The sequence below is a fragment of the Aulonocara sp. 'chitande type north' Nkhata Bay genome, linkage group LG3 (assembly GCF_057382095.1).
Source record: "Aulonocara sp. 'chitande type north' Nkhata Bay isolate Kocher_YH1m ecotype deep benthic linkage group LG3, A_spYH_male_GT1.1, whole genome shotgun sequence".
Classification (NCBI taxonomy): domain Eukaryota; kingdom Metazoa; phylum Chordata; class Actinopteri; order Cichliformes; family Cichlidae; genus Aulonocara; species Aulonocara sp. 'chitande type north' Nkhata Bay.
In genome coordinates this window covers 46,435,617-46,462,636 of record NC_141346.1, presented here as the reverse complement: position 1 = coordinate 46,462,636, position 27,020 = coordinate 46,435,617, and the positions used below count along the sequence as shown (strand labels likewise).

General features: G+C 40.3%; 1 protein-coding gene across 8 annotated transcripts in view; it reads left to right on the top strand.

Annotated features, from left to right (window-relative positions):
• The window catches only part of kcnip4a (potassium voltage-gated channel interacting protein 4a), a 175,499-nt gene that overhangs the window by 136,024 nt on the left and 12,455 nt on the right, over window positions 1–27,020 (top strand). For 6 of the 8 annotated variants that reach the window (XM_086283518.1, XM_086283491.1, XM_086283482.1 and 3 more), the window contains one exon: window positions 21,117–21,241. In XM_086283518.1, coding sequence (XP_086139644.1) covers window positions 21,117–21,241 — 125 coding nt within the window. Of the gene's footprint in view, window positions 1–19,705; window positions 20,020–21,116; window positions 21,242–27,020 lie in introns of those variants that run through there. The other 2 variants (XM_086283473.1, XM_086283463.1) reach the window with 2 other exon arrangements.

The following is a 27,020-nucleotide window of genomic DNA, read 5'->3' as shown; positions in this document are numbered from 1 at the left end:
TTATAACCTTCATTTTATGGAGGCACAGTGTGAGCACTCAGGTCGCATCAGAGCATCGGGCCGTATAGTGTGAGACCCTGCATCGTGACCTACCAACTTCTAACCCTGCGAGTCAATCGTGCAGTTTGAGCAGGAGCTGAATAACGTGACTGAAAAAATCTCATAGTGTCTGCCCAGCTTTAGGTGTACTGTCATCCGAGACTTGCACCGCAGTGTCGGCGTTTGTTTCCCTGTTGGCCATGCTTCTTGTTGTGGTCATCTGTTGTCTTCCGGTATTTTCTCCGTAAGCGACCTTTCCTCGACCAGTGAGATAATCTGAATTGTCATACTCGAATTGTCATAAGTGTGCTGTCAGCTCATTGGTCACAAAGCAGGAGAGGGGCTGGGAATTATGTTTTCAAACAAAGTGTTAATTCCATTAACATTTATAGACTACTTTTGATTCTCACTGTATTACGGGACAAAGTGCGTCCCTTATTAGCTCAATACGGGACGTGTACTTTTGTTTCTAAATACAGGACGATTCCGTTTTTTAAGGGACGGTTGGCAACCCTAGTACCAACAAATTATGCTTGTAGGTGATGCAGACAAAAACTCCAGTAAAATCAAGCCAAGATAATAGAGCCAGACATAATAATCACCTGCAATTAACTGGACCGTCATCATAGCCATTCTTATGGTTTCAGTCAGTTTGGACACTTGTACTACCGTGTAGTACGTTACAGCTTACTTCTGCATGCATTTTCACAGGACCGTGTGAGATCAAAGGTGAAGGGGTAAAGCTGTAAAGCGTGTCAGGCACCTACTTAAAATAACATTTGACGCAGTCTGCGATTTTTTATTTATTTTTTTTACCTACAGTGGCTGAAATAAATCTACGACTTTTAGCGCGCTACAGCTAACTAGCATCGCTGGTGTTGGTGTACCCTCTTTCTAGCAGCTAAAACTTGCTTTATCGTCCCTTCCTTTGCCTGAAATGGGGATAAAAGGAAGCAAGAATTGAGTGCTTCTCAGTTAACTTTTTAACTGAAAGCACAGCATTGAGATACACTTAGTGACACGCTTGTACACATAGAATAGTGGGTGTTAGTATGGCGGTACGTAATCTGAAGCACATCATGTTGTTCATTACTTTGTTGATAATCACATATCTCATGGATGGTTTGAAGAATGATCGACGAAGGTCCTGGTTTCCATATTCTCCCTGTGTGTTTTTGCTGGGTACTCTGATTGCCTCCCACAGTCCAAAGACATGATGGATTCTAAATGGTAAGGCAAAATTCTAAATTGCCTGTAGGTGTGAGTGGTTGTCTGTCTCCATTCAGTTAAATTCAGCTCAATTTATTTAAATAGTGGCAAATCACAACAACACTCAAGGCAAATTGAAAGGTAAAGACCCTACAATAATACAGAGAAAACACCAACAATCAGGCGATCCCCTTTGAGCAAGCTTTCGGCAGTGGGAAGGAAAAACTCCCTTTTAACAGGAAGAAACCTCTGATGGAACCAGGCTCAGGGATGGATCACATCTACTGCCACCATTTGGGCTGAGGGGAGGAAGACGGGAGAAAAGACACTATGCGTTAGTTCTGCAAACAGATTGGCAACCTGTGTGGGGTGTACCCCTCCTCTCCTCCTGTGACAGGTGGGATAGGCTTCACCAACCCTGAATTGGAAAGGGGGAAGAAAATGGATGCACAGTCACATGGATGAAGCCAGTTGAAGCACCACCAGTTGGTTTACATTTCAATATCTCTACAGATACTGCATTAATTGTCTTTAGACAATTTTTATGTCCTGCTGTCCATTTCCACTGCTTTAGGTTGTGAACACCTTTTGTTAAACATAACTAACACATTTTAGATCAATGTGCTAAGTTAAGAAGATGAAAATGCTGATAGCGCAAATATAGTTAGAGCTCATTGTGACACCGCTTTTGTTTCAGATTTCTTTGATTGGGTGTTAAGGATCAACCAAGCTTTGCTGAGTGTTATAATCGTGCTCAGCTAATGTTAATAAGCAGCAAGATGTCTAAAGCCTGCTGCGTAAAAATCTTTGGAACCCACAGCTGGTGAATTTTTATCATCCAAAATTATGAGTGACCTTTCTGTTGCTGTTTGGTGGCATTTATTTATGATCAAGCTGTTCTGACATGCCTGTCATTGATAATCACATCATCTCGGCATGAAGCTGGCCATACAGTAGGACAGGGGTAGGCAACCTTTCTGATGGCGAGTGCCATTTAAAATTTCCTCAGAAGTCAATGTGCCATATGATTGCATTAGCAATAAATTTAATAATGCTCTTTATTAACAGTTACACACTATATAGGACCACTTTATAGAATTATATTTGTTCGCAGATGTTGGCAGAAAATACAGAAAATACAAATGCTATTGATGGTCTCCTCACAACAATGATAAGAAAAATAAACTATGTTAATGTGTGTTAATGTGATCTCTGGTCTCCCACTCAAAGACAGAGGTCTCCAAGTGTCCAGCATTCAGACGGCCACCTGAGGACACTCATGTGAGAGAAAATCTGCTCACACAGATAAGTAGAGCCAAATACTGTCAATAAGGCCTTTGCAATGTTCTGAAGACAGTTAAACTTGTCAGGTAGTGATGTCCAGCAGGTGACAATACAAGCTCCATGAACACGCACATCTATGGATTCCAGCTACTTCGATGCTATATGTATGATTTCTATACATTTTACGTCAGATAAAAACTTTGGTTGTAAGCTTCAGATAATTATTTAATAAAAGCTGGACATTTTAAATGAGAATAAGAAAGTATTTATTTGTGCCCTCCTTTCCCCTGTTAATGCCCTACCTGCCCCCCCTGGCAAAACTTTGCTAGACCCGCCCCTGCACAGTTACCAGCTGTCAGCTACGTAGAAAAGGATCCTGGTGTTATTTGTCTCTCAGAAACAGTTCATAACTTCCCTTCAACTCATTCATGTCACCTAAAAAGTAAACCTGTTTCTCCATCACCTGTTCAGCTCTGATGATTCAGTAAGGACATCTTCATGTTTCCCTCTCACCAGATAACCAAACCGATATCATGACCAGCAGCTTTTACAGCTGTGGCTCCAGCAAACATCAGCTGATAGTAGAAAGTAATATTAAATAAATTCTAACAACAGCTGATCAAGTTTAAACGTGCTGCTGTTGTTTAGCGCGACATCCGGTGGTTTCCTCTTTCTGGTGCAAAGTGGGCGATAAACAAACAAGAGAGAAAAGCCGATCAGCTGATCATTGATCAGTTTCATGATTGAAGTAGCAACAGGAGAGGGAGGGGGAGATGAGAGAAGAAGAGGCAGCTGTGCAGCAAAGACACAGAATAACTCCAGCCTTGTGTCCTTTTTTCATTCTAGCTGAAGTCCGGGACAAACTGTTCCTTTTCACCTCAACACGAAACGCGTAATATTTTCTCTCAATACGGGGCGATTCCGTCTTTTTACGGGACGGTTGGCAACTCTACTAACTAACCTTATGAATTAAATAAAGTTCACTATCAGTAAGTAACATCATAGCACCCACCCAGCAGTATAGAAACTCCGTCATGCTAGCTAGTACGCAGTACGAGTTATTGTAGCTGACTGTAAAAAGTCAGCACAACAAAAATAAACTCCACCTAAACTTGGTTTATATCTGACCCAGATAGACTGCAGGTCATAACTTCTTACCTGAAGCTCAGTTCACCTGACACTCGGACTGGCGGCTGCCTCGGGTCTCTCCTCCTGCCTCCCCTTTCTCTCATCCACCTGCTGGCCTCCACCACTTGCTAATTTTACTGAATCTGAGGAAGCTCCGCCATACCCGCCACCAAACAACTGAGTTATTTTTACACACCGACCAGAATCTGGCCAATCCACCACCTTTCAGTGTTTTACCGTTACAAAGGGGAAAAAAAGTCACCGGGCCACCGAGCAAATGCCCGGTATGCCCGATGGCCAGTCCAGCTATGGTCGAGCCATCAGTTAACCCTTCGGTTGCCGACCCCTGCAGTAGGAGAATGACAGCTAACTGTGTTGGTCTTTATGTCTTCATTGTCTGTACACATACTTATGATATTGTTTAAGGCATACAGCCTGTGAGGGATTTATATCACTGTAAAATACCAAAAAGGTATTCTTCATTTTTTTAAGTGCATTGCGTTCATTTTTCATTCAAACGCGTTGTTTTTTGGACATCGTAGATGGTTTAGTGCATCTTTATTATGGGATTGTTTTGTTTAAGTCACATATCATCAAAGTTGGGTCAGAAGTGTTTAGCATCCTTTTTGTTATGATGGATGGCATTTACAGTCTTTTCAGTAAATTCATTTGGCTGTGTCCATTGTGGGAATAAATCTAATAATTACTCCAGCAGGCAAACTTTTAAAAGATTGGAAACAAATCCAGTCAAAGGTAAAGAAGTGTAAAGTGTTTTGTAGCGCTTTAATCTCTCATCCACTCAGCAGTAAATTTAAACAGTCAAATGGTCTAATTTTCCTTTAGCTACTTTCTATGCTTTAGAGCAACCACCTGTGCTGCGTTACCGGTCCTCATGGTGTCTTTTGAGGCAAGAAAGGCCTGGCAGTGGATCTTAGTGGAAGTAAGAGGACTTACTTTAAAGCAAGGGCAAGTATCACACAAGCAATCAATCTTGATGAAAACATCACTGGTAATAAGTGGTGATAAAAGTAAGCTGCATGCTTCTGAGGCAAGGATATATATGCTGCGAGATAGGTGATGGCAGCATGAAAAAGCTCCCCATGGACGAGTGAGCAGGAGGCACAATATATACTTAAAGATTCACTTAATTAAATGACCTGTACATACAGCGCAGCAATGTAGGACACAACCTCCAAAGCATATTGTCTTGTGAATACATTAAGAGGTTTTTAAGGATTTGGTGTTGCATTTTTTGGGGTTAATTTAAGCTTGAGCCTTGCTTCTTTCAACCATCTCTAGACCTTTGAAGTTGCACGTGCTTTTCCCCCTTTTTTCTTTTTTTTTAATCAAGGCTGCACAACAAGCGTGCTCATTCAGCGTGTTTCTGGCTTTAATTAGCCTGCAAAATGAATAATCATTCCAGCAACAGTATTGTCCATAATTAAACCAAGGACATCAGTTCTTATTCATAATGCATGTTTCTTGTTGTGGTTGATTGTGAATTCAGTGGAGTTTATAGTCCCCATTAATTTCACTGAGGATTTATTTTTTTGTTGTTTGTGGGTGGAAGCTGGGGGAGGTGGGTCTGCATGTTTGGGCACAACTGATGTTTCTTCTATTTGTTTTGATTTTAACTCCTCGACTAACTGAACAGCAGGGCTTTTTGGAAGAATTTAGTGGTGTGCACTATTGTAAAAAGAACTGGGACACTGGGAAATATAAAGTGCTGAATTGTACCTCTCGCAAACCAATCTCATATCACGAGAGATTCCTCTGTTATATTGAAACCATTTGCTGAGCAAGGACAAGTCTGAATTTGCACTGAGTCTGATGAAATATCATACATCATCAGCTGTAAAGCTACAGGAAAATGTTAATGTAGTCCGAGCACATGAAATAATACTTTTCTATATTTGAATAAAAAGGAAGGAAAAAAAATCACTTAGCTCATTTGGATCTTATTGGCTGGTGTTGCAGACCATAAATCATCCCAGCTGGCTACTTCCTTTTCATCACAATAGCGGTGGCAGAGTAAAAGCCTCACTGTCAGAGAAATAATGGAGGAAGTAAGTAAAACGTTAATCAACTATTGGGGCCATTTTGTTCCCCTTCAAGTGATCACATCACGTCTTTTGGCTGAGCCGCAGTTTATGAAGAAAATTGGATGTGAGTTCAAAAGTTTGTTTTGGCATCTCACTGTTGATGTGAATTACACTGTAAACATTGTCTGGGGTAAAATCCATTAATCCATTGATGCACTTTTCTGAGTGACTGGTAGCGTCAGTGTCAGCAGCTGGAATAAGGATGACTCACTCTGAAGTTAGTCATAAAGACCATCTCTTCTCCGGGTATCCTTTTTTCTTGGCGTGAAAGCTCTAATCTTTGGAGCTGAAGTATGATAAACCTCCTTTTCCCTCCCTTGTCCCATCTTATAATCTTTAAAATGATTGGAGAAGAAAGGGCAAAGTTCCTTTCCTTCCACTGCTGTAGCAACGCCTTCCCAGAGACAGACTATTATTGAAGCACTTCCACATGACAAATGATTGCAATTAAAAACATAGACTGCTCTTTCCCCCAGATTCCAATAAATGGTGATGGTGTGTCATTATGGCCGGCGTGAGAGTCCGCTCTCGCTCATAAAGAACCTTGCCATCCGGTTCCCAGACCACCAGTCAGTGCAGTCACTCACACTCAGGTCAGAACAGGAAAGGACAGCTTTTTATGGTCCTGGCCATACTCAGCATGAAAAATTAGTTCCTACATGTCTTCGGTATCCGCTTGTTTAAACTAATTAAAACTACTATTATTGCATTAGGCAACATAGAAGCTGTAGCAAATTGTACTAATGGTGGAAAGCATTGGATAATGTGTTCCTGGTGCCAGTAAAGAGCCACTGTAATTGGAGATATTTTGCCTTCTGTCTTGTAATAGCTAACCTGCTGTAAAGGGAATAGTCAAGGCTTCTGTTCACACGGATCCGTTCCCGGTCTCCTTGGTTTGGCTCGTTTGGATGTTCTTTTCATTACTGGCAGCATGACGCAGAATTTTTAATATGTCTCTGGATAAATAAATTCATATCTCAGCAAAAAGAGTTTGCACTGTTCCATGTGGTCTAAGAAATTTGCTCGACTGACCTTGCCCTCCAACTCCTTCCTATTACTACAGCGATTACACTGCCATTTTTCCTGCCTGCCATAAGAAACTGTTTTATTAAATAACAGAAATGACATATCGCTTTGGCTGACTCTGGTCTCAGAGCTTATTTGTATTTGTGACCACCAAAATGGAAACAAATGGCAGGTCTGTATCCACCTCCCTCTTTGCTCCTCTCATTTATCTGCTATAGCATGAGGCCTGCGTTTCAATTACTTATCTCTCACTGACTTGCATCTGCAGATCTTACACATGGAAAAAAAATGTGTTGTAATCAGCAGATGTCCACTGCTGGCAGCTCTGGTGTTCAGAGTGCTTCAGGTAGAGGCAAAATCTGTCTGCTGGCGGATCTGGAGATGATGGATTCATTGGTGCTTTTGCTCTGCTTTCAACCTCTTTGCTATTAAGTTTTATTACTTGGCATATTTCCAAAGTTCAGTATGTATTTCCCCAAACAGCTGTGTTCCGAGTTGAATATACATGGTGTCACTTTCATCTGAGTAGATACCACATTTGAATGCCCTCCAGCACGCACTGAAATTGACTTCACAATTACTGGTGTGTTCCATTCTTTAGTGTCGTTTGGTCTTGTCGTGAGCCTTTACCACCATGTCAGTGATATTTAAGTACAGGAGCTCAGAGATTCCCAGATTATACAGAAGGAAACGTTGCAACAGTCCGAAAAGCTAAGACTTTCTGACTCCCTCTACTCCCACATCATCGCTAATGCGGAACTTTATTTTGAGTGGCAACACCTATCATTTAGGAGAAGACTGCAGGGAGTCCTGCACGCCTCAAGCGACAGGGCTACGATGTCCCAGTTGGTATGGGACACAGTGAATGCAGTCACCATAAACTAGCCATTATGCTATGTTCCATTTGTTAACTTCTGAGTTGCCCCCCCAAATTGAATTTCTGGCTTGGAGAGCTGGACATTATGGAACGCCAGGACTGCCATAATGAATTAATTAAATACACCATTAAATAATTAATTAAATGTGGCAATAATTAATTAAAATTGGAATTAATTAATTAAATAAATAGTTATGATATATGTAATTAATTAATTATTGACACATTTAATTCATTATTTATGTATTTCACGTTTTAATTAATTATTGACATATTTAATTAATTAATTATTGACACATTTAATTAATTAATTATTGACATATTTAATTAATTATTTATGTATTTCACGTTTTAATTATTGACATATTTAATTAATTAATTATTGACATATTTAATTAATTATTTATGTATTTCACATTTTAATTAATTATTGACACATTTCATTAATTATTTATGTATTTCACATTTTAATTAATTATTGACACATTTAATTAATTATTGACACATTTAATTAATTATTTAATGATATATTTATTTATTTCATTTTGGCAGTCTTGGCGCCTGGCTCTCATCATGAAATAATTTTATCTGTCAGCCTCACCCATCAAACTCAGGGGGCGGGGTTAACGCTGATCGAGTCAAAACCATTGCTTTGGCCTGGTGGCCATTGTTTCTAGCACACAACAACCGGCATGTGGAAGCTAACAGAACTGAGCTTTGAAAAACCCTGTTTGTGTGTTACCAAATACCGTTTTAATATTTTTTTAGCCGAGAATGTAGTGGTTTAATCTTCATGTGTCTGGTCAGTTTGTCAAGATACAGCCTCTTTGCAAAAGTGCTTCGATGATTTCGGAGATGTCGTCCCAGTCTCACGGCAAAGCGTGGGATAGACCCGCTCGCCTCGCAAGCAATCCCACCGACAAAGCGCAGGCCCCGGTACACAGCTGTAGTAACCCCCGCTGACTTCTTTTACTGAGGTTATATTTATCGATGTTTTATTTCCTGATGTTCTTATGTGTCCTACGTGTTTCAGTCGCCAATTCTGAATTATAACTAACATTAAAAACATGTTTAAGGAGGAGAGAGAGCAAATAAATCTGTTTAACATCTGATCTTTGGGTTTTTGTTCAGTAATCAGCGTGACCTGTGTATAAACACATAAAAGAGATAACGTTGGTGTTTCCGTCATGTAGTAACTGCTGGCTTTAACTGTACAAAGGTTGTTCGACACTATGAAACACATACAGACTTCATGATGTTCGGCTAATATTTTTATTGTGAATATTAATCATGCTGACCTCGCTCTGTACACCACGCAGCGAGGTCAGCATATCCACGATATCCTCAGCTCCATGAGTTAACACAAAGTTTCCCAGCTGACTATCTAACTGCCAACTATTCCAGAGACGTGAAAATATACAGCATAAAGAAAAGTGTAAGAGACTCAGCAGCAGATTAGAATAACAGTTATACATTTAATAAATCACCAAATGAATCCAAGAAACGAGCAAACCTGTTCCGACAATTTGAGTTTGTATTCCCTCAGCTGCAGACTCGCTGCTGTTTAAATGTTTGAAAAGGAAGATTAGATATAAAAAACGTCAAACATAGACTCAGTCTGCCTTCACATTTGATATGAGGCCAGCACGTATAGTGGCCTCAGCAGGCTATTACTGAAATACACGTGCTATATCATAAACTATGATATAAACAGGGAGGTCCTATTAACATGTTTAGTTTTAAAGGACACCTTCCTGCCTTTAGTCTCATTCATGAGCAGTATTCGTTTTCTTCTAACATCCAGAAGTCTGCACAATGTGTTTCATAGTTTGTAACAAGCCTTTGACAGGTAAACATAACATGACCGAAAAAGCAAAAAAAAAAAAAAAAGAGAGAGAGAGAGAGAGAGAGTGTTGACATAAGAAGAGAAAATGCTCTCAATTATGGAGACAGGCAAATGGTTCATTTATGTTTGATGTGTGTTTATTCCTCCCTAAATATCGTCGGTGAAGTTCGCCATGCACGTCAGATTTTCCTGCGCATTTTTATACCTCTGCCAACAGAGAGAGAAAAAAATCACATTCTAACAGACAGCTGGTGCTTAGAATACAGTTGAATAACTATTAAAAAACAGATGATATTTAGATGATAGTTCAGTCTAACACATGTGCCAGTGAACCATTAAACGTCTGTGAAACTATGCAGTTATGAAACGTAACTTTAACCTCAGCCAAACCGATTTGCTCAGTTGTAAATAAAACAGCGAAGTAAACGTGACCCGACAGACAGAACCTGAGTGAATGAAGTCCAGCGTTTAACCACTGAGAGCTAAAACTCAGCTGAGGTTTGAAAGCTGTGTGCTGGTGATTGGACATCAGCCGCTGATAAAGCTGTTCGCCTATAAAGTGCTCTGTAAGGAAACAAGCTCCAGCAGCTCTGCGCTCGGGGAAAATACTATATTTACTTATCTTGTGCAGAAAAATGCGCTGACATTGCGTTATATCGAGCACCGGCTGCCCAGTTAAACTGTGACTATCACCAGGTAACTAGGCGTGTTTGTTGAATTAGCAGCAGGTGTTAAACAGCTGACAGATGAGGAGGAGGATGCATGCAGGTAAACTGAGGGTCTGTTGAGCTGATCGCTGGTTTCGTGAGAAAAATGTCAGCTCGTTCTTTATGTTACAGAAGCACAGAGACACAAGACCAGGCGGAAAGAGACGATCGTTCGGTGAAAATGAGAATCTGCGAATGCAACATGTGGAACACGGAGAGTGGAATATGTAAACAAACCGGTTAACGTAACCCCCTCGGTGCGCTCTGCATGCTAACTGTTAGCAGAGCTAGTGAAATCTCTGAAAACATCTGAGCACTTTTGCAAACATGTTCTATGTTGACAACCTGACCAGACATACGTCGCGACATTCGCGGCTAAAACACTGTTAAAAGTGTAGCTGGTGACAGAAAAACGGGGTATTTTAAAACTACACCACCACCATTGCTGCCTGTGATTTGATCTGCATTCTGGGATAACTGGCTGCCCCAAGTCTACACAAGCAATCGATTATCTAGGATCGACCTGTTTTGACTTACTTTGCACGGCAACCAATCAAATGTTAGAGAAGCTGCATGGGCAGCGTTAACCCCGCCCCCTGAGTTTGATGGGTGAGGCTGACAGATAAAATTATTTCATGACGAGAGCCAGGCGCCAGGACTGCCAAAATGAAATAAATAAATATATCATTAAATAATTAATTAAATGTGTCAATAATTAATTAAATGTGTCAATAATTAATTAAAATGTGAAATACATAAATAAGTAATTAAATGTGTCAATAATTAATTAAAATGTGAAATACATAAATAATTAATTAAATGTGTCAATAATTAATTAATTAAATGTGTCAATAATTAATTAAAATGTGAAATACATAAATAATTAATTAAATGTGTCAATAATTAATTAATTACATGTGTCATAACTATTTATTTAATTAATTAATTCCAATTTTAATTAATTATTGACACATTTAATTAATTATTTAATGGTGTATTTAATTAATTCATTATGGCAGTCCTGGCGTTCCATAGACATGTCCTGCAATCTTCGACTTTACAATCCAAGATGATGGCAGTGCATGCAAAGAGTAGTAAATCATTCAATCTGTGCTATTACTTTATGTATTTATAACTTGGTAAATAAGCAATTCATGGAGGATCAGGCACTATCCATGAATGGGTTGCAACTAGACATTGAATTCAATTCAATTTTATTTATAAAGCGCCTAATCACAACAACAGTCGCCTCAAGGCGCTTTATATTGTAAGGTAGACGCTACAATAATACATACAGAGAAAACCCCAGCAATCATATGACCCCCTATGAGCAAGCACTTTGGCGACAGTGGGAAGGAAAAACTCCCTTTTAACAGGAAGAAACCTCCGACAGAACCAGGCTCAGGGAGGGGCGGCCATCTGCTGTGACCGGGCTGAATTACTAGTGATGGATGACTCGACCTTGTTAGAAGCAAAAGAAATCCAGTTTTTCCTTGTTCTTCCAATGTTACTACTGTAGCAGGGACAACTGTCTTGATGCAGTGACATCACCCCCATCTAAGTTGATGCCAGACTTACCTAGTCTGGCATCAACCCAGTAACCTTCTGCTTACCTTCTGCTTCACTGGGCGGCTGCGGGTCAAGAGGTAGAGCAGGTTGTGTATCAATTGGAAGGTTGGTGGTTTAACCCCTGCATCTTCTAGTCTGCTTGTTGTGTCTTTGGACAATGTATTGCAACTCAAGTTGCCCCCAGTTCATCCACTGGAGTGTGATTGTGCGCGTGAATGTTAGGGAAAGTGCCAAAAAGCACAGAATAAATTGCTGTATGACTGTGTGAATGGGTGAATGATGCTTGTAGTACAAAGTGCTCTAAGTGTTCAGCTAAAGCACAAAAGCACCATATAAGCACGAGTCCCATTTACTGCTCTGCTTTGTAGCTTGAAAACTGTTTACCCGTATCTGTATAATCTGGCTGCGCTCGACGTGTTAACATACTGTAATGCAAGCATTACACTAATGCATGCTCATTATGTTTAGCATCTGCGCCAGAGGTATCATCTGTTAACAGATGTTTTAGTGTTGACAGAAGCATATCTTGAGCAATAAATCAACATAGCCACACAACACTTAGCGCAATTCAGTATTCTGCTGGGAGACAGCTTGTGACATCAGAGTTGATGTAACTTCAGGTCAGTTTCACATCACATTGGCCTTTTTTTAGGCTCGTGCCAATCATGCAAGCGCAGGCTGCCAGACACTGCTCATCTGCTGCCCTCGTCCCTTGTCTCTGGGTATAATTTCAGTTAATTGCTAGCTGCCAAGTATCTGCCACGTTTGTCCCCCAAAAACAGCATGCAGCCTTGGGACTTAAACACTGGTAGCGTTACAGCCAAATAACACTGAGCTTAAAAGAAGCATCCTAGCCCCTGGCTCCGGCTGAGTAGATTCGATTTATATGACCGAAAAGGCTTTGCCTCTGAATTTCATCAATTGGCTGTATGACCTTCTGTAAATGTTCCATATACAGACTATTACTAATACCAAGGTGACCTTTAGAAAGATGAGAGAATTTAAATCGAGGTATTGACAAACCAGCATGGCAATTACCAGTCACTAGCATCGACTTAAATACCATCCAATCAAACAATCCTTTTTTACAGCCTCTTGTCATTTTGCCTCTGTTTGGTTCATTCAATGATATGAAGCATGTTTAAGGAAAAGCAAATAGCTGTGCTGCATCTAAGATCCAGTCAAATTAAGCTGGCACTGACCCTGCAGATGCCATGAAATTGCTGTGTGTTTTGTTGTAATGTAAAACTTGGCTGATAAGAGGTGGCGCTGCTCGGACTCTACTCCAACTTTGATCTGTCTCGAGGCCACCAGGAGACAGATTAAGGTGTTAAGAGATTAACACCTGGGGAACCACTGACTTTAAAACCTGGCTTGAGGACAGTAAACACTTCAAAATATCCAATACCATCCATCTCTTAATAAATGATGTCTGGCATGTTGTCATTTGTTGTCTTTGTAAAGAGCTTATTATTATTTTTTTTTATAAACCCCAGAAAACCTATAAAGCAGAAGTTGTTGAAAAGGCAGTATATTTTTGTTGACGGACTATCCAATATCGTTGGAATCACTGGCACTTCAGTGAACCAATGCCTCACTAACTCTCTAGCTTAGTAAAACAATCCCATTTTGTGCAGAGCGATTAATTACTTCTTTTAAACCAGTTTGATTCTCGACCAGATACACATCAGGATGCAGATAGAAGCGACAGCAGCACTGGTGTCCTCCGCCACATACAATCACTCATACAGGTGACTTGGAGGATCCCAGAAAATCACTGCTGACCATATTGTGCCTAAAAAAAATGATCGAATCAAATCATGCTGGAAGCCAACAAACTTAAAATTCACTCATTTTATTTTCTCTTGGATATGAACTATTTAATATCTGAGTCAGTAGTGTGTTTGACAACCATTGCAGTCATCCATACCTTGCTGTTATGTTAGCATATTTTGACCCTAAAAGGCCAACAGAGGAAACAGCACAGCCTTGTGATTAACTTGATACCCTCAGTTTCTTGTGTTGCATTGCCAGGATTCAGAACCTGCTATATTAGGAGTTAGCATGGGTTAAGATAAGATCAGATTTGAGTTTGGTTGTCATCTGGAGCTTATCGATGGCCAGTCTCAGTGGTTACTTTGGTGAATGTGAGGAAGTCAGATTTATTCAGGCAGGTTTTGATAGTAAGTGACGCTTTGAAAAGAGCTATTTACATCACTTATTTACTGTCTCTGTCATGATCTTTGTTATTTCATTGCTCCAGAAAAGCTGCAATAACTCATAAGAGTTTATTTCTTCTCTCTATCTCTTTATTTATTGCTGTTAAAGTGAAGTGTTCTGCACTAAAGCCAATCTGATAAGAAGGGTTTTTTTGTTTTTTGTTTTTTACATCTGTTTATTATAGATTTAGCATGATGACATGAGTCTGTTATGGAAACTGATACTAAAAACACCACATAATGATTAATTTTTGATCCAGCCGTACATGTGGTGTATTTGTGGTATCTTTTGTAGCTACTTTAAATGACGTTTTCGTCCTTCTATATTAATTTATTTTAACCTCTGAGACCCCGTGTCTCAAACCGGTTACATCTCGTGCATCCCAAAAAAGAGCTCAGGTCTCATGAGGTTAAGGATGTGCTGCACATGCATCTAAAGTCACGTTTCCACTACAGAAAACTTTCCCTAGGGATTAAAAAAAAAAAACCTCTGGGGGAGCTCTGTACTTTTCTGCCACAGTGTGTAAAATATGTTTCCAACAATGATTTTATAGCCCAAAACCAAATGGTGGAGTTGAGGGGGAGTTATTACTTTCTTTTAAAATTTAAGGACTGTGGTTACTCACCACACCATTGGTCTCATTTCCCAGCACTGACTTTGAAATGAGTGAAAATCACCATCTTTCAAAATCAGAATCAACAGCTCTCTCTGTCCCTACGTTTATATGGCATCAGCAATCTAGAACAGTGTCTTGTATAGCGTGGCTCAAAAATAGGGCAGAAAAACAATCCTTTTCATGAATATAAATTTAAGGATGTGTAAACATTGATGTATTAAAGAATTTGAGATTTTGTCATCATCAGCTTTTGTCATGTAGCTTTCCCCCTTTTTCTGTTTACATGCTTAATGTTAGCCTAAGCTAGCAGCACAATGGGTATAATGCTGAATAGGAACATTTTAGGTTGCTAACATGGCAAACTAATTGCCCAAATTCAAGGGCTGCATCTTTGAATTTGGCTGCAGGTAAAAACATGATACTTAAAAGATAAGTATGTTATAAGTATGTGCGCATGTTAGCTAACTGACACTAGCATTTAGCTTTAGCGCATCTGTGTGAGTAACCAAAACCTGCTGTTGTTTACATTTTAAACATGAAGCTCCGTTATTTAGGTTTTATTCAATGTCCAGACCTTGGTTTTCACTTTCCGTGCCTAAATGCAGTATTTTTGTTCTAAGTTGGCCATCATCTATAACCAAAACTCTCCAGTCCAGTCACGGTCATCTTCAGACCACCTACTGAAGCAGTACAAGTGCACATCAGCATTTCTAATGCCTGTAAAACCCTATCTAACTGTTGGTGCTAGAAGATAAGTTGTGCTCCCTTGGAGTCATGGCCTACTTTTGTGAGCTCTGCCTTCTTGGCGCCACTGTGCTAAAGCAGCTGGAGCTAAAGTATATAAGACCTAATCTTAGATACACACACACACACACACACACACACACACACACACACACACACACACACACACACACACACACACACACACAAAATAGAAGGTCTTTAAAAATGACACATGTTGCTGGTTCACAGTGTTTGACTGTCACCGTATAAAAAGCAGCTTGTAACAAATAAGTAAATGACGGCTGGAGAGGAAGCAAAATCCAGGCTTTGATGTAGCCTATCAGTGGCTGAAATTAAAAACGATCTTGGACAATTTCACACAGATTAAATGCAGACTTCCCCCACTAAAGACCAATTTAATCATTTTAATTTGAACCCCACACGGAGTCAGGTCTTTTGCACTTACTGTATTAAATTCATCTGTCCTATGTGTTCCCCGAGGCCATCATTTGGCTGTATGCAGCTTCAGACTGTACGTACCCCCTCTTACCACAACAAAGAAGCAGAAAGCTCAACAGCACTGACCCAAGAGTTATTGATAGTAAGCAGTTGTGTCTGTGTGTCAAGTATTTATTAGTCCCTCTCTTTCGGTTTATAGACCCGATTGATTTAGTAAAGTTTTATCCTCCAGCTTGACCTTATAACTCTGGAATGAATGAGTCCTGATATAATAAACATTAAGGGACTGTAGCAGCGGGGCCGTGATTGATCAGTCCAAACTGGGAGGAAGGGAAATATCCTGACATTCGTTCTTCAGGATATAAGTGTTTTTGCAGGGCATTGACAAAGAAGATACTGTGTGGTAGACCATTTTAGTTTAGTCTGCAAAGCGTGTTACACTATGGTCTGTGGTAATTACATTTTGCTGAGACATCAGTCTCATTCTCTTGTATTGCTGTAGGCCAAAATAGTGAAGGCAGCTTTGCTGTTCAGGGGTGGCTGTGAATTACGTTGTTGGCGAGCTGTACAGTCAGCCAGAGCCTACTATTATAGCTGCTGTCACTCAAGAAGCTGCTAAGGTCATTTTTTTTTCTTTCGAGGAAGGCAAAAGTATGGCATGACGGTATGAGTTGGCACGTATTAACTAAACCAGTGAAGTAAATGTTTAGACTTGCATGATATACTTAATTCTTCAGGACAACAACAGCGGTTTTATTGCCTTTAATGAACTGGACACAAGCGGTGCAATACCGGCAAAGGTGCGACCTTTAACCTTTATCAAAGGGGCAGGAGGACACAGCTTGAGCTGTTCTTCACAGAATCACACACAGTCGAGCGTCAAATCCTTTTTGTCAATAAAATAAAAGGGCAACTTTTAATCAGACAGCCGTGACTGTTTGCTCTTTTCTTGCCTGATTAAGCACTCTGTCACTCAAGCTCTACTCCGTTCCACTTTAGAGATCAGCTTTTATTGCCTTCTTGCTAAGTCATCCTGTCGCTTCAGTACAGTCGAGATTCGTTGTAATGTTCGCGCTGCCTCCTAAACTCGGTTCAGCTGCTAAAGAATCTACTAAAGGCCCTTCTCCATGATGTCCTTGAGCTCCAAGGTAGAAAAAGGTGCCTCTCTGGAGCACAGTAATGCCTCCAGATGAAGCCAGCTTGCTGTCAAGACCAATATATCTTGATAACAAAAGCAACATCTGTCTAGTTCAACCTCAGTGAGGGGGCACTCAGACGTCTCCTCTCCACTCAGGTAGGAGGGTGTGTGTGTGTCACCGAGGTAACGAGAACAGATGAGAGCTTCATCCTCTAAATCTCAAAGTTATTGTGTTATCAGAGGAGGCAATATGAAGCGGCCTTCAACAGAAAGAGATTCTTCACAGCAAACAAGTTTGTTGTGCACAATAATGTTGGTCATTATGTGGCCAGACCTAAGAGCTTTTAACCATCTACACTCTGCGGTTTGCCTGTGGTCCATTAACACAGTGTGCACTGTTTATGCTTTATACACTGTGAGGCTGAAAAGGCAGAGGCACATTAAATATTGACTCTGCCGGGGCTTCTTTCCAGCTCTGTGGAATAAGTATTTGGCAAAATTAGGAGTAAAAATTCACGCTTAAGGCTAAGCTTGGTTGAGCTTCTTCCTCCTCCAATTCAGCCACTTTTGCTTATACATGAATTCATACAAATAAAGCAAGTATGATACAGCCTTGGCTGCAACATCTGATCCAAACAGTAGATGATCCAAAAGAATAATATTAGCATTAATTATCATTAATTCAACAACCTTTTCAAGGATCATTTCTCTCTTTCCTCTACCTCCAGTTTGCTTCTACACTTCATGACGGTGTAGGCTGCAGATTTATGACACTATTTCCATGCCCTCTGTACAATGATGTAATTGTTACTACTACATCCCTTTATAGCCCAGGTTTATAGAGACCTCTTGCAACTCTCATCAGCCATCTTAACTAGTTAGTTATAAACATGCCATGAGCTACATCTCTATTACTGTTTTCTCCTGCGAGAGCTGCCTTGTGCTTGGTGCACAATTGACAAATGGTTCACAGCACTCGTCTTAACACCCACAGCTGCCGTCAAACCTTGAACTAAATTTTTCACAATAGCCTGGAGAGGGAGGGCAAATGGAGTTTTTTTTGGCAACACTGTGGACTTATTACTTAATGGCTTTCATATTCACGCGTTGGTTTTGCATACAACAGAAGATTTTTTGGGGTGTGTAGCGGGGTCATCAATTCCTACCTTGAATGCACCACTTTGTTAAATTAAAGAGGAGGCAACACATTTGTCAAGAAACCAGCTTGATTATGTGCGAGAAGAGATGACACCCGATGAGATATTAACTTACATCGTGACCCGAGGTCATGAGCCTCCATATCACATTCAGAGCCCGTCTTTTACACTGATGGAGAACAATGTGCTTGGAGATTGATTAATAATGTAACCAGCGAACTAGTCCTATCTCACACTTCTGCAGTCCTGAACCTGTAGTTCATAGCTTCACCAACCTGCATCAAAACTGCACAAAAAAATTACACCAAAATGGCATTGAAAGCAACTTTCACAGACACCTAAACACTGTTAAGATCTGTTCTCTTGGAAAGTGAAAAGCCATCTTCTCAGGTCATTACAAAGATGCTACTTTAAGTATAAATCTGGTTAAAAAGGTTAAAAAGACGCCATTCCTCTTCACCACCTCTGCAAACCCCAAAATTGGCAGCTTCAAGGCGATGGACTAAACACTGTTGACACAAGTAGGAATTACAGGTTTTGACAGATCTTTTAGGCCTTTCTCTAATCAACATAAAATTGCTCAGTGGGTAAATTTAAAGGGCCTGAACACTCTTTGCAATAAACCTCAGCCTAAAGGACAACTCTTTCTGTTTTACTTTTCAACTAAATCTAGATATAAGGGCACATCTGTTTAAAAGCCAAGGACTAGCTCAGTAGACAAAGCACAGAATCCAAAGACAGTTCGTAGATGGTCTTGGGAGTAGCTTTGTACTGTTTCAGCTAAACAGAAGAAGAAGTTCCTCGTTGGTCTTGTTTTTATCTGTTAGGAGCACTGTCCGTGAAGTAAATTCAGAGATAACTTCAGCAGTGCTAGTAAATAAAAATGTCTGTTGATCTGCCAGTTGGTTCAGACTAAGATGTTTCTCGGCTGGATTAAGAGAAGTGTAGTGTAGCTCAGGAGTGTCAAACATTAGGCCTAGGGACCAAATCGGCCTGGTAAAGACTTTGGGAAATTTGAAGGTTTGCATAAAAGCTGGACTTTTAACTGCATTTTCATAAATTTTACAGCTTTTCTTACTGATAAAGACCTCCTCCATGGTCATTCATAATGCACCAAAGTAATTAAGTAATAGATAAACAGATAAATGCAAGAAAATGTCCTGTTTTCTACTGTCTACTGTAGAAATTTAAAGTTTTTACAACATATCCACAGCAAAAACAAACAAAAAAAGCTAAAGCAAAGCAAACGTCTGACATATTTTTTGTCATACTTTCCTTATATTAAGAGCTCTTGGTATAAAAGTGCAGTTAAAGTCGTCACAGTAACAGGAAGGAGAGTGTCTCTGGGCCTTCTAATCTGAAAATTACGTGGGTTGTGGGTGGCACATGATGTAAAATAAGTTTTTCGTCCTTGGTGCAAATGGTTCAACCTGTTGTTGGGGATGAGTTTCCCATTTGAAGGGAGATATTGCCATGACAACTTCTCCTCAGAATGAGCAGAACAATGTTGAAAAATTCCTTTTCCTTTTCATCCATCTTTCTTTTTTTTGACCTATACTGAGGATTTTGAATAGCTAAAAACTACTCATCAGTGTGCTATGCATTGTGTTAAAAGCTAATTAGTAACAGCCAAAATGACACAAGCCGAGCTCCTTTTGAGGCTGCTTGCTGCAGAGCAAAAACACTGTGTTGTTGTCCTGAAGACAGCTAGCTTCATGTCCAAACTTAGACCCTCACGTCTTGCATGTCCAGCGTCCTACAGTGTTCTGAGGCTCTTGGTTGCCTGGGTAACCCACAAGACCTAATGCTGTATTTCCCAGGTTACCCTCAGATTGTCCACAAGCGCGGGGTGAGAGCTCGACTCATGAGGCTCTTTCCATGCTCCACAGCCAAAAAGCCATCCTCCACTAATCAAAGCAAGTGGCTCTTCCAAGGCTTTCTCTCCCTCTCTCTCCCTTCACTCTGTCTCTCTGATGATTTTGTTGCTGTTGTCTAAGATGTTCTTTTGTTTCTGTGTCTTTTCTCAGCCAGTACAGGCTTTAGTCACACATGATTGACGGAGCTGCATTTTAGCTGCAACGTGAAATCTTTTCTTTCTTTTCTGAAGGGAATAAAAATGTTTTACTGCTGTTCACAGTCAAAACTGTCATCTTTCACTGAAACAAAACACTCGCATATTGCAGATTAGTTTCGGCGTAATTACACGGTGACGTGAAAAAGAATATGTGATGCTAAACAGGTCAGGTGAACAGAAATTTGTTAATTACACCGCTGTAATGCTACAGTTTCTGGACTAATATGATGATGAGAATGAGATCAAATAGCCATTTTTATTTCCTTTATATCAGCTGACATCCCCCAACGGATGCGGAGCTTTTGTTCCATAGCAACAGGTTAATTATGGTCCGTTTAAAGATTTGGCCTTTTGACTGTGGGCCGTAATAAGCCTCTTCGAGCTAATGAGGCACTTAGTGTGTCACACTTGAGGTATATGAGAGACCCTGCACAAGACAAGTCAAACGCTGTGCTGTGAGGACAGTGCAGTCGGTGACAGTGCCCAGACAGCATCTGCTATCATTAAAGGCCCATTAAAACATTTCACAGGGTTCAGCTACCCTCTTTCATGAAGAGGCTCTCTGCCACGAGGGCTTGTTGTGTTCCAGGGTCTCAAAAAAACTCTAATTACTTCTGCTGTCATGTTTGTTGTAGAGAAGAAAAGAGCATTCAGGTTTTTTGTTTGGTTTTGTGAAGGGTCCGATAAAGGAATGTGGCGTGTGAGGCAAAGAAAGGACTTCAGAACTGATCCGCTTGAATGGATTTTCCCATGAGCCAATAACATTTTGTAGTAAAATGTTGAGTTCTGGCATTGTGAATGGAGCTTTTTGTTGTTTTTTTTGTTTTATTTGATTATCTATTTGCTGAAAATGTAACAAGATAGCTAAAATTCTAGTGTCAAAAATACAAATTTGCAAGGACGCGTTTCATGTCTCACCTTGTTCTTTCTCCTCTCCAGACAGCGTCGAAGACGAGCTGGAACTATCGGCAGTCCGCCATCGCCCAGAAGGCCTGGAACAACTCGAAGCACAGACGCGGTTCTCCCGAAAGGAGCTACAGATTCTTTACCGCGGCTTCAAGAATGTAAGTGACGAGGCCACCATACATAATGTACACCTTGGAATGCTTTGTTCTTTCTTGGATATCTCTTTTTTCTTCACATCAAAAACATTGTTTTCCTTTTGATTTTATTTCATGTATTCTTTTACAACCTGCTGTAGTGAGCAAGGGTGTTTCCACCCAAGTCTCCTGAAGCAGCTCAACCTGCATTAAATGTTAAACTGTCCAATAGTGCTTACCACAGAAAATTTAAACTTCGGTACACGGTTCACTGTGTCAGAGATAATGAGGTCATACCTCAACCCTTCCACCCCCTCCCAGCTTACTTCTTTGTCATCTCTGGTGTGAGGCATAATAAGATGACCCAGAATTAACCCAACCCAGATTATCTGGCTGTGAAAGAGGATAGTGAGAGTCCTGTGATGGTGTTCCCGTGAGGCTTCAGTTTCCTGTTGCCTGCAATGTGCTCTAGCCAAGTCCCTGCAAATCTTTCCCATTAGTTCGTTTCCACTGGAGATGGTGTAAGAGGTAAGAAGTGTTCTGATCAGGGATTTAATTTGTGCTTCACGCTGCCTGATTTCACAGCGTTTAAAGACATTCTCTATTTTGCCACTGGAAGGGATGAAGTGATGAATCCAAATAACTCAGGTGGCCCCTTCAGCTTTCTTTGAGCACCAGGAAAAAGGCATACATATTAATTTGCCCCTCTGGGTGATTTATCAGGAATATATGCAGAATTTATTAGCAAGGGACATAATTTCCATTTGGTACTGGAAGTGTTCTGGTTTTCGTTTTTTGAGTACCATATAATGCCACCTTTAAGCAGGTCTTGGTTGGATGGAGGTAAGCAGACAGTGTGGACAGCAAAACAAAGACTGCAACTGCTAAACTGCAGTCATGAAACCATTGATATCATCTGACAACAATTCAACAAGAAGTCTTAGCCCAGAAGTTATCAAACTAGCCGATGGCTTTCCAAACAGGTCACTTCCTGTTAAAAGGGAGTTTTTCCTTCCCACAGTCACCAAGTGCTTGCTTGAAAGGGATTATCTGATTGTTGGGGTTTTCTTTCTGTTATTGCAGGGTCTTTAACTTACACTAGAAAGTACCAAAAGGCAACTCTTCTGATTGTGATTGAGCACTATCTAACCTTTTTATTTTATTTACTTCTTCTTAGTACATGGGGATCTGTCCGGCCTTCCACAACGCGCAGTATCATTTCCTAATTCTCCATCTGCCTTTTTAAAATCTAAACTTGAATTTTAAATTCAAATTCTTTGATTTTTGATAAAAAACAAAAAATGAAATTCACATGATCCTCACTGTGTTTAGCTTGTTTGCTGTTTAGAATAGTAAAATATTGGCATGTTAGCATTTACCTCTGTACATCAAAGAGCCTCAATACAGCCTCACTGAGCCACTAGCATGGTTATAATGTTTTTAGTGTATTTATTCATTTATGTATTGGAATAGGAGGTCATCGTCTCCGTTTACTCAGTTGCTCCTGTCTACTGTGGAGTTAGATGTGGTTGAACTAGGACCCCAAACTGGACAAAGAGAAAGAGTAATGACGCTTAAATTACAGCTATTAAATAGCTTCTGTCCATCACTAAATCTAGAGTGTGGCTCATTTTTTAACTTCTGGGGTCAAACAGCTCATCTTGTCTTGCCCTATCCCAGTGACATTGGCAGAATGAAGGAAAGCTTTTAAGGCGAGCCAGACTAATAGAAGCTGGCATGATTCCCATGATGAGAAGTTTGGCCCTTTGTCCTTGGTATCCAGGGTTTTGAAGCAAATCAAACTTCTCCAAGTTTGATTTGGTGGAAGGATGAGGTCATCTGTCTTGACAACAGACTTTACAAGTTATTCACTTGTAGCACAAGTGGTGCTTTGTTTTAGATATAGCGCTTTGTCGAGCAGGTCTCGTCTACCAAATGAAACCTCTGGTTCTGGGCCTTGATCTCGAGGCAGAATTTGAGCAAGGGGTCACCTTAAAGGTTTGAGAGAATTTATTATTTAAAAAAAAAAAAACCTTGACCTCAGACTATAGAAAATAACACAATATTGTCCTCACGTCTGACTGAATCTTCTGAGCTTTCACAGTTCACAGTCCAGGGCACTGACTTGGGCATTAGATTAAGATCTCATACTTTCGATGCCATCAGTCACGATTCGTCTGTTCGTAGGTATATTTCATTCCCCGCACTGCTTATTGCCGCCTCGCTTCATGGGTCTCCAAAAGGAATTTCATGCCTGGCCAGTTTTGCATTTGATTGAATTGGATGTGTGATTTTATTATCATGGATGAGCTAATTTTACAAGCATATCAAATGAATACAAATAAACTTTCTGATCTCTCAGTCCGTCTAATGAGAACGGCATTGAACAATGTGCAAAATCAAAACAAAACAAAAAAACGAGGACAAAGGGAAACAGTGACTACGTTGGTGATCATCCTGGAAAATGTAACCCATGTTTTTCTAGTTGCTTTTTTCTTTTTCTTAAAGTCTTGATCTAGAAGTGCATGAGCAAATATTTATGAATTGAGTCCTAGCAGGAAAAATAAGCTAATTAATTTTATCGATATGTATGTAAATGTAAACATTTAGATATTTGTTATATCTTTAATTTGGTGATATGTTCATCTGTTGTTGGGACACAGATGCATACTTTATGAAAATAAAATGAACTCTGGCTTAATGTTATATATGTATATAATATAAAATAAATGAGTTCCTGACTTTTAGCTCAGCAAGATCAAAGTTTTCCTTGATGGGACCTAAAGTCAAAGTGTAACTATTTCTCTGTACTTGAAATTGAATTGCAGGGGCGCTGCATTGCATGTGGTAATAAGATGACGCACAGGCTCCATTCCCAACTGAAAAATAGCCTCGCTCACCAATGTCATCATCAGGCTACAAAGAAACGCTGATATACAATCAGTTGAATTCTGCCACGAGAGTGAGACTCGCTCCAACAGCTTTCACTGAGCTTTATTTTTTCTGCAGCTTTTTAGGATGATTTGCAGTAGAGAGAATAGAAGAAGAAGTGTGTGTGATGCACAGACACACGCAGGTGCAGCCATGCACATACTCTACAAGTCAAGTAGAAGTCCTATTAAAAAAAAAATCCCCCTGCTTACTATATTTATTTACAGAGCACAACTACAACAAGAGGTTGACTGTTGAGAGCGTGTTGTCTGCACGGTTGTAGAAGATAAACAAAGCATTAATTAACAGCTGCTCTGGTAAACAACAGAGAAATACTGTCAAATACAAAGATGCTACAGTGCATTTTGTCTTTATGGTGGATATGCGTGAAGTCCCTGCAGGGACAGAATTTCTACATTCCTTAAGAAGCTACAGATAAAAAATACACAGCGTTACGTAAAAATCTTGATCCAACCCTTACTTCTTTATATTTTAGTATGAAAATGGGAAATTAAATAATAATACAATAATAACAATTTATTGAAATGTGTGCAAACATATCTAGAAAAAAGCATATAAGGCAAAAACAGACAACAACCCCGATGAGCTTTATTTGGTGTGACCACCTTTATTCGTCAAAACGGCCTGAACTCTATGAGGAAGTTTATTGTAATTTCTTTAGGTAGTCTTCAGGAATAGTTCTCCAGACTTCTTGAAGGACATTCAAAGCTCATCTTTGGAGGTTTCTGCATATTGTTCTGTTCCCCGTCAGTGTGATCCCACACTGCTTCAATTGTGTTGAGGTCCAGGCTGGGGGGAGGCCAATCCATGACTGATTTTTAGTTTGAGTTTCATTGTGTGTTGGCAGTGGGTTTGGGATCATTCAACAATCAGATCAGATGCTTTCCAGATAGTACTGCATGGTGGAACCCAATCCAACCATACTATTTCCATCAATTTTGACAAGATCTCCATCCCAAACAAATTTAAACAAACATTTTAAATTTGGATTTATCCAAAGATCTGTTACTAGTGATTACCAGTCCAGTTCTTATATAATTTGACATACAGTGGGGCAAAAAAGTATTTAGTCAGCCACCGATTGTGCAAGTTCCCCCACCTAAAATGATGACAGAGGTCAGTAATTTGCACCAGAGGTACACTTCAACTGTGAGAGACAGAATGTGAAAAAAAATCCATGAATCCACATGGTAGGATTTGTAAAGAATTTATTGGTAAATCAGGGTGGAAAATAAGTATTTGGTCAATAACAAAAATACAACTCAATACTTTGTAACATAACCTTTGTTGGCAATAACAGAGGTCAAACGTTTACTATAGGTCTTTACCAGGTTTGCACACACAGTAGCTGGTATTTTGGCCCATTCCTCCATGCAGATCTTCTCGAGAGCAGTGATGTTTTGGGGCTGTCGCCGAGCAACACGGACTTTCAACTCCCGCCACAGATTTTCTATGGGGTTGAGGTCTGGAGACTGGCTAGGCCACTCCAGGACTTTCAAATGCTTCTTACGGAGCCACTCCTTTGTTGCCCGGGCGGTGTGTTTTGGATCATTGTCATGTTGGAAGACCCAGCCTCGTTTCATCTTCAAAGTTCTCACTGATGGAAGGAGGTTTTGGCTCAAAATCTCACGATACATGGCCCCATTCATTCTGTCCTTAACACGGATCAGTCGTCCTGTCCCCTTGGCAGAAAAACAGCCCCATAGCATGATGTTTCCACCCCCATGCTTCACAGTAGGTATGGTGTTCTTGGGATGCAACTCAGTATTCTTCTTCCTCCAAACACGACGAGTTGAGTTTATAGCAAAAAGTTCTACTTTGGCTTCATCTGACCACATGACATTCTCCCAATCCTCTGCTGTATCATCCATGTGCTCTCTGGCAAACTTCAGACGGGCCTGGACATGCACTGGCTTCAGCAGCGGAACACGTCTGGCACTGCGGGATTTGATTCCCTGCCGTTGTAGTGTGTTACTGATGGTGACCTTTGTTACTTTGGTCCCAGCTCTCTGCAGGTCATTCACCAGGTCCCCCCGTGTGGTTCTGGGATCTTTGCTCACCGTTCTCATGATCATTTTGACCCCACGGGATGAGATCTTGCGTGGAGCCCCAGATCGAGGGAGATTATCAGTGGTCTTGTATGTCTTCCATTTTCTAATGATTGCTCCCACAGTTGATTTTTTCACACCAAGCTGCTTGCCTATTGTAGATTCACTCTTCCCAGTCTGGTGCAGGTCTACAATACTTTTCCTGGTGTCCTTCGAAAGCTCTTTGGTCTTGGCCATGGCGGAGTTTGGAGTCTGACTGTTTGAGGCTGTGGACAGGTGTCTTTTATACAGATGATGAGTTCAAACAGGTGCCATTCATACAGGTAACGAGTGGGGGACAGAAAAGCTTCTTACAGAAGACGTTACAGGTCTGTGAGAGCCAGAGATTTTCCTTGTTTGAGGTGACCAAATACTTATTTTCCACCCTAATTTACGAATAAATTCTTTACAAATCCTACCATGTGGATTCATGGATTTTTTTTTCACATTCTGTCTCTCACAGTTGAAGTGTACCTCTGGTGCAAATTACTGACCTCTGTCATCATTTTAGGTGGGGGAACTTGCACAATCGGTGGCTGACTAAATACTTTTTTGCCCCACTGTACTTCAGCCTTTTTTCCCTGAAAAAAAAAAAACCTTCTTTCCCCCCTGAAAAATCTTTTTTTTCTCTCAGTGAATGGATTTTTCCTCTTTCTTAAAAATGTGACCTTTTGATTCTTTATATTAGATGTAGATAATTTTTTTTTAAATAGATGAACAGATCACAGAAAGCTTTTCCGCCTTTCATAGTCATGTGCGAAATA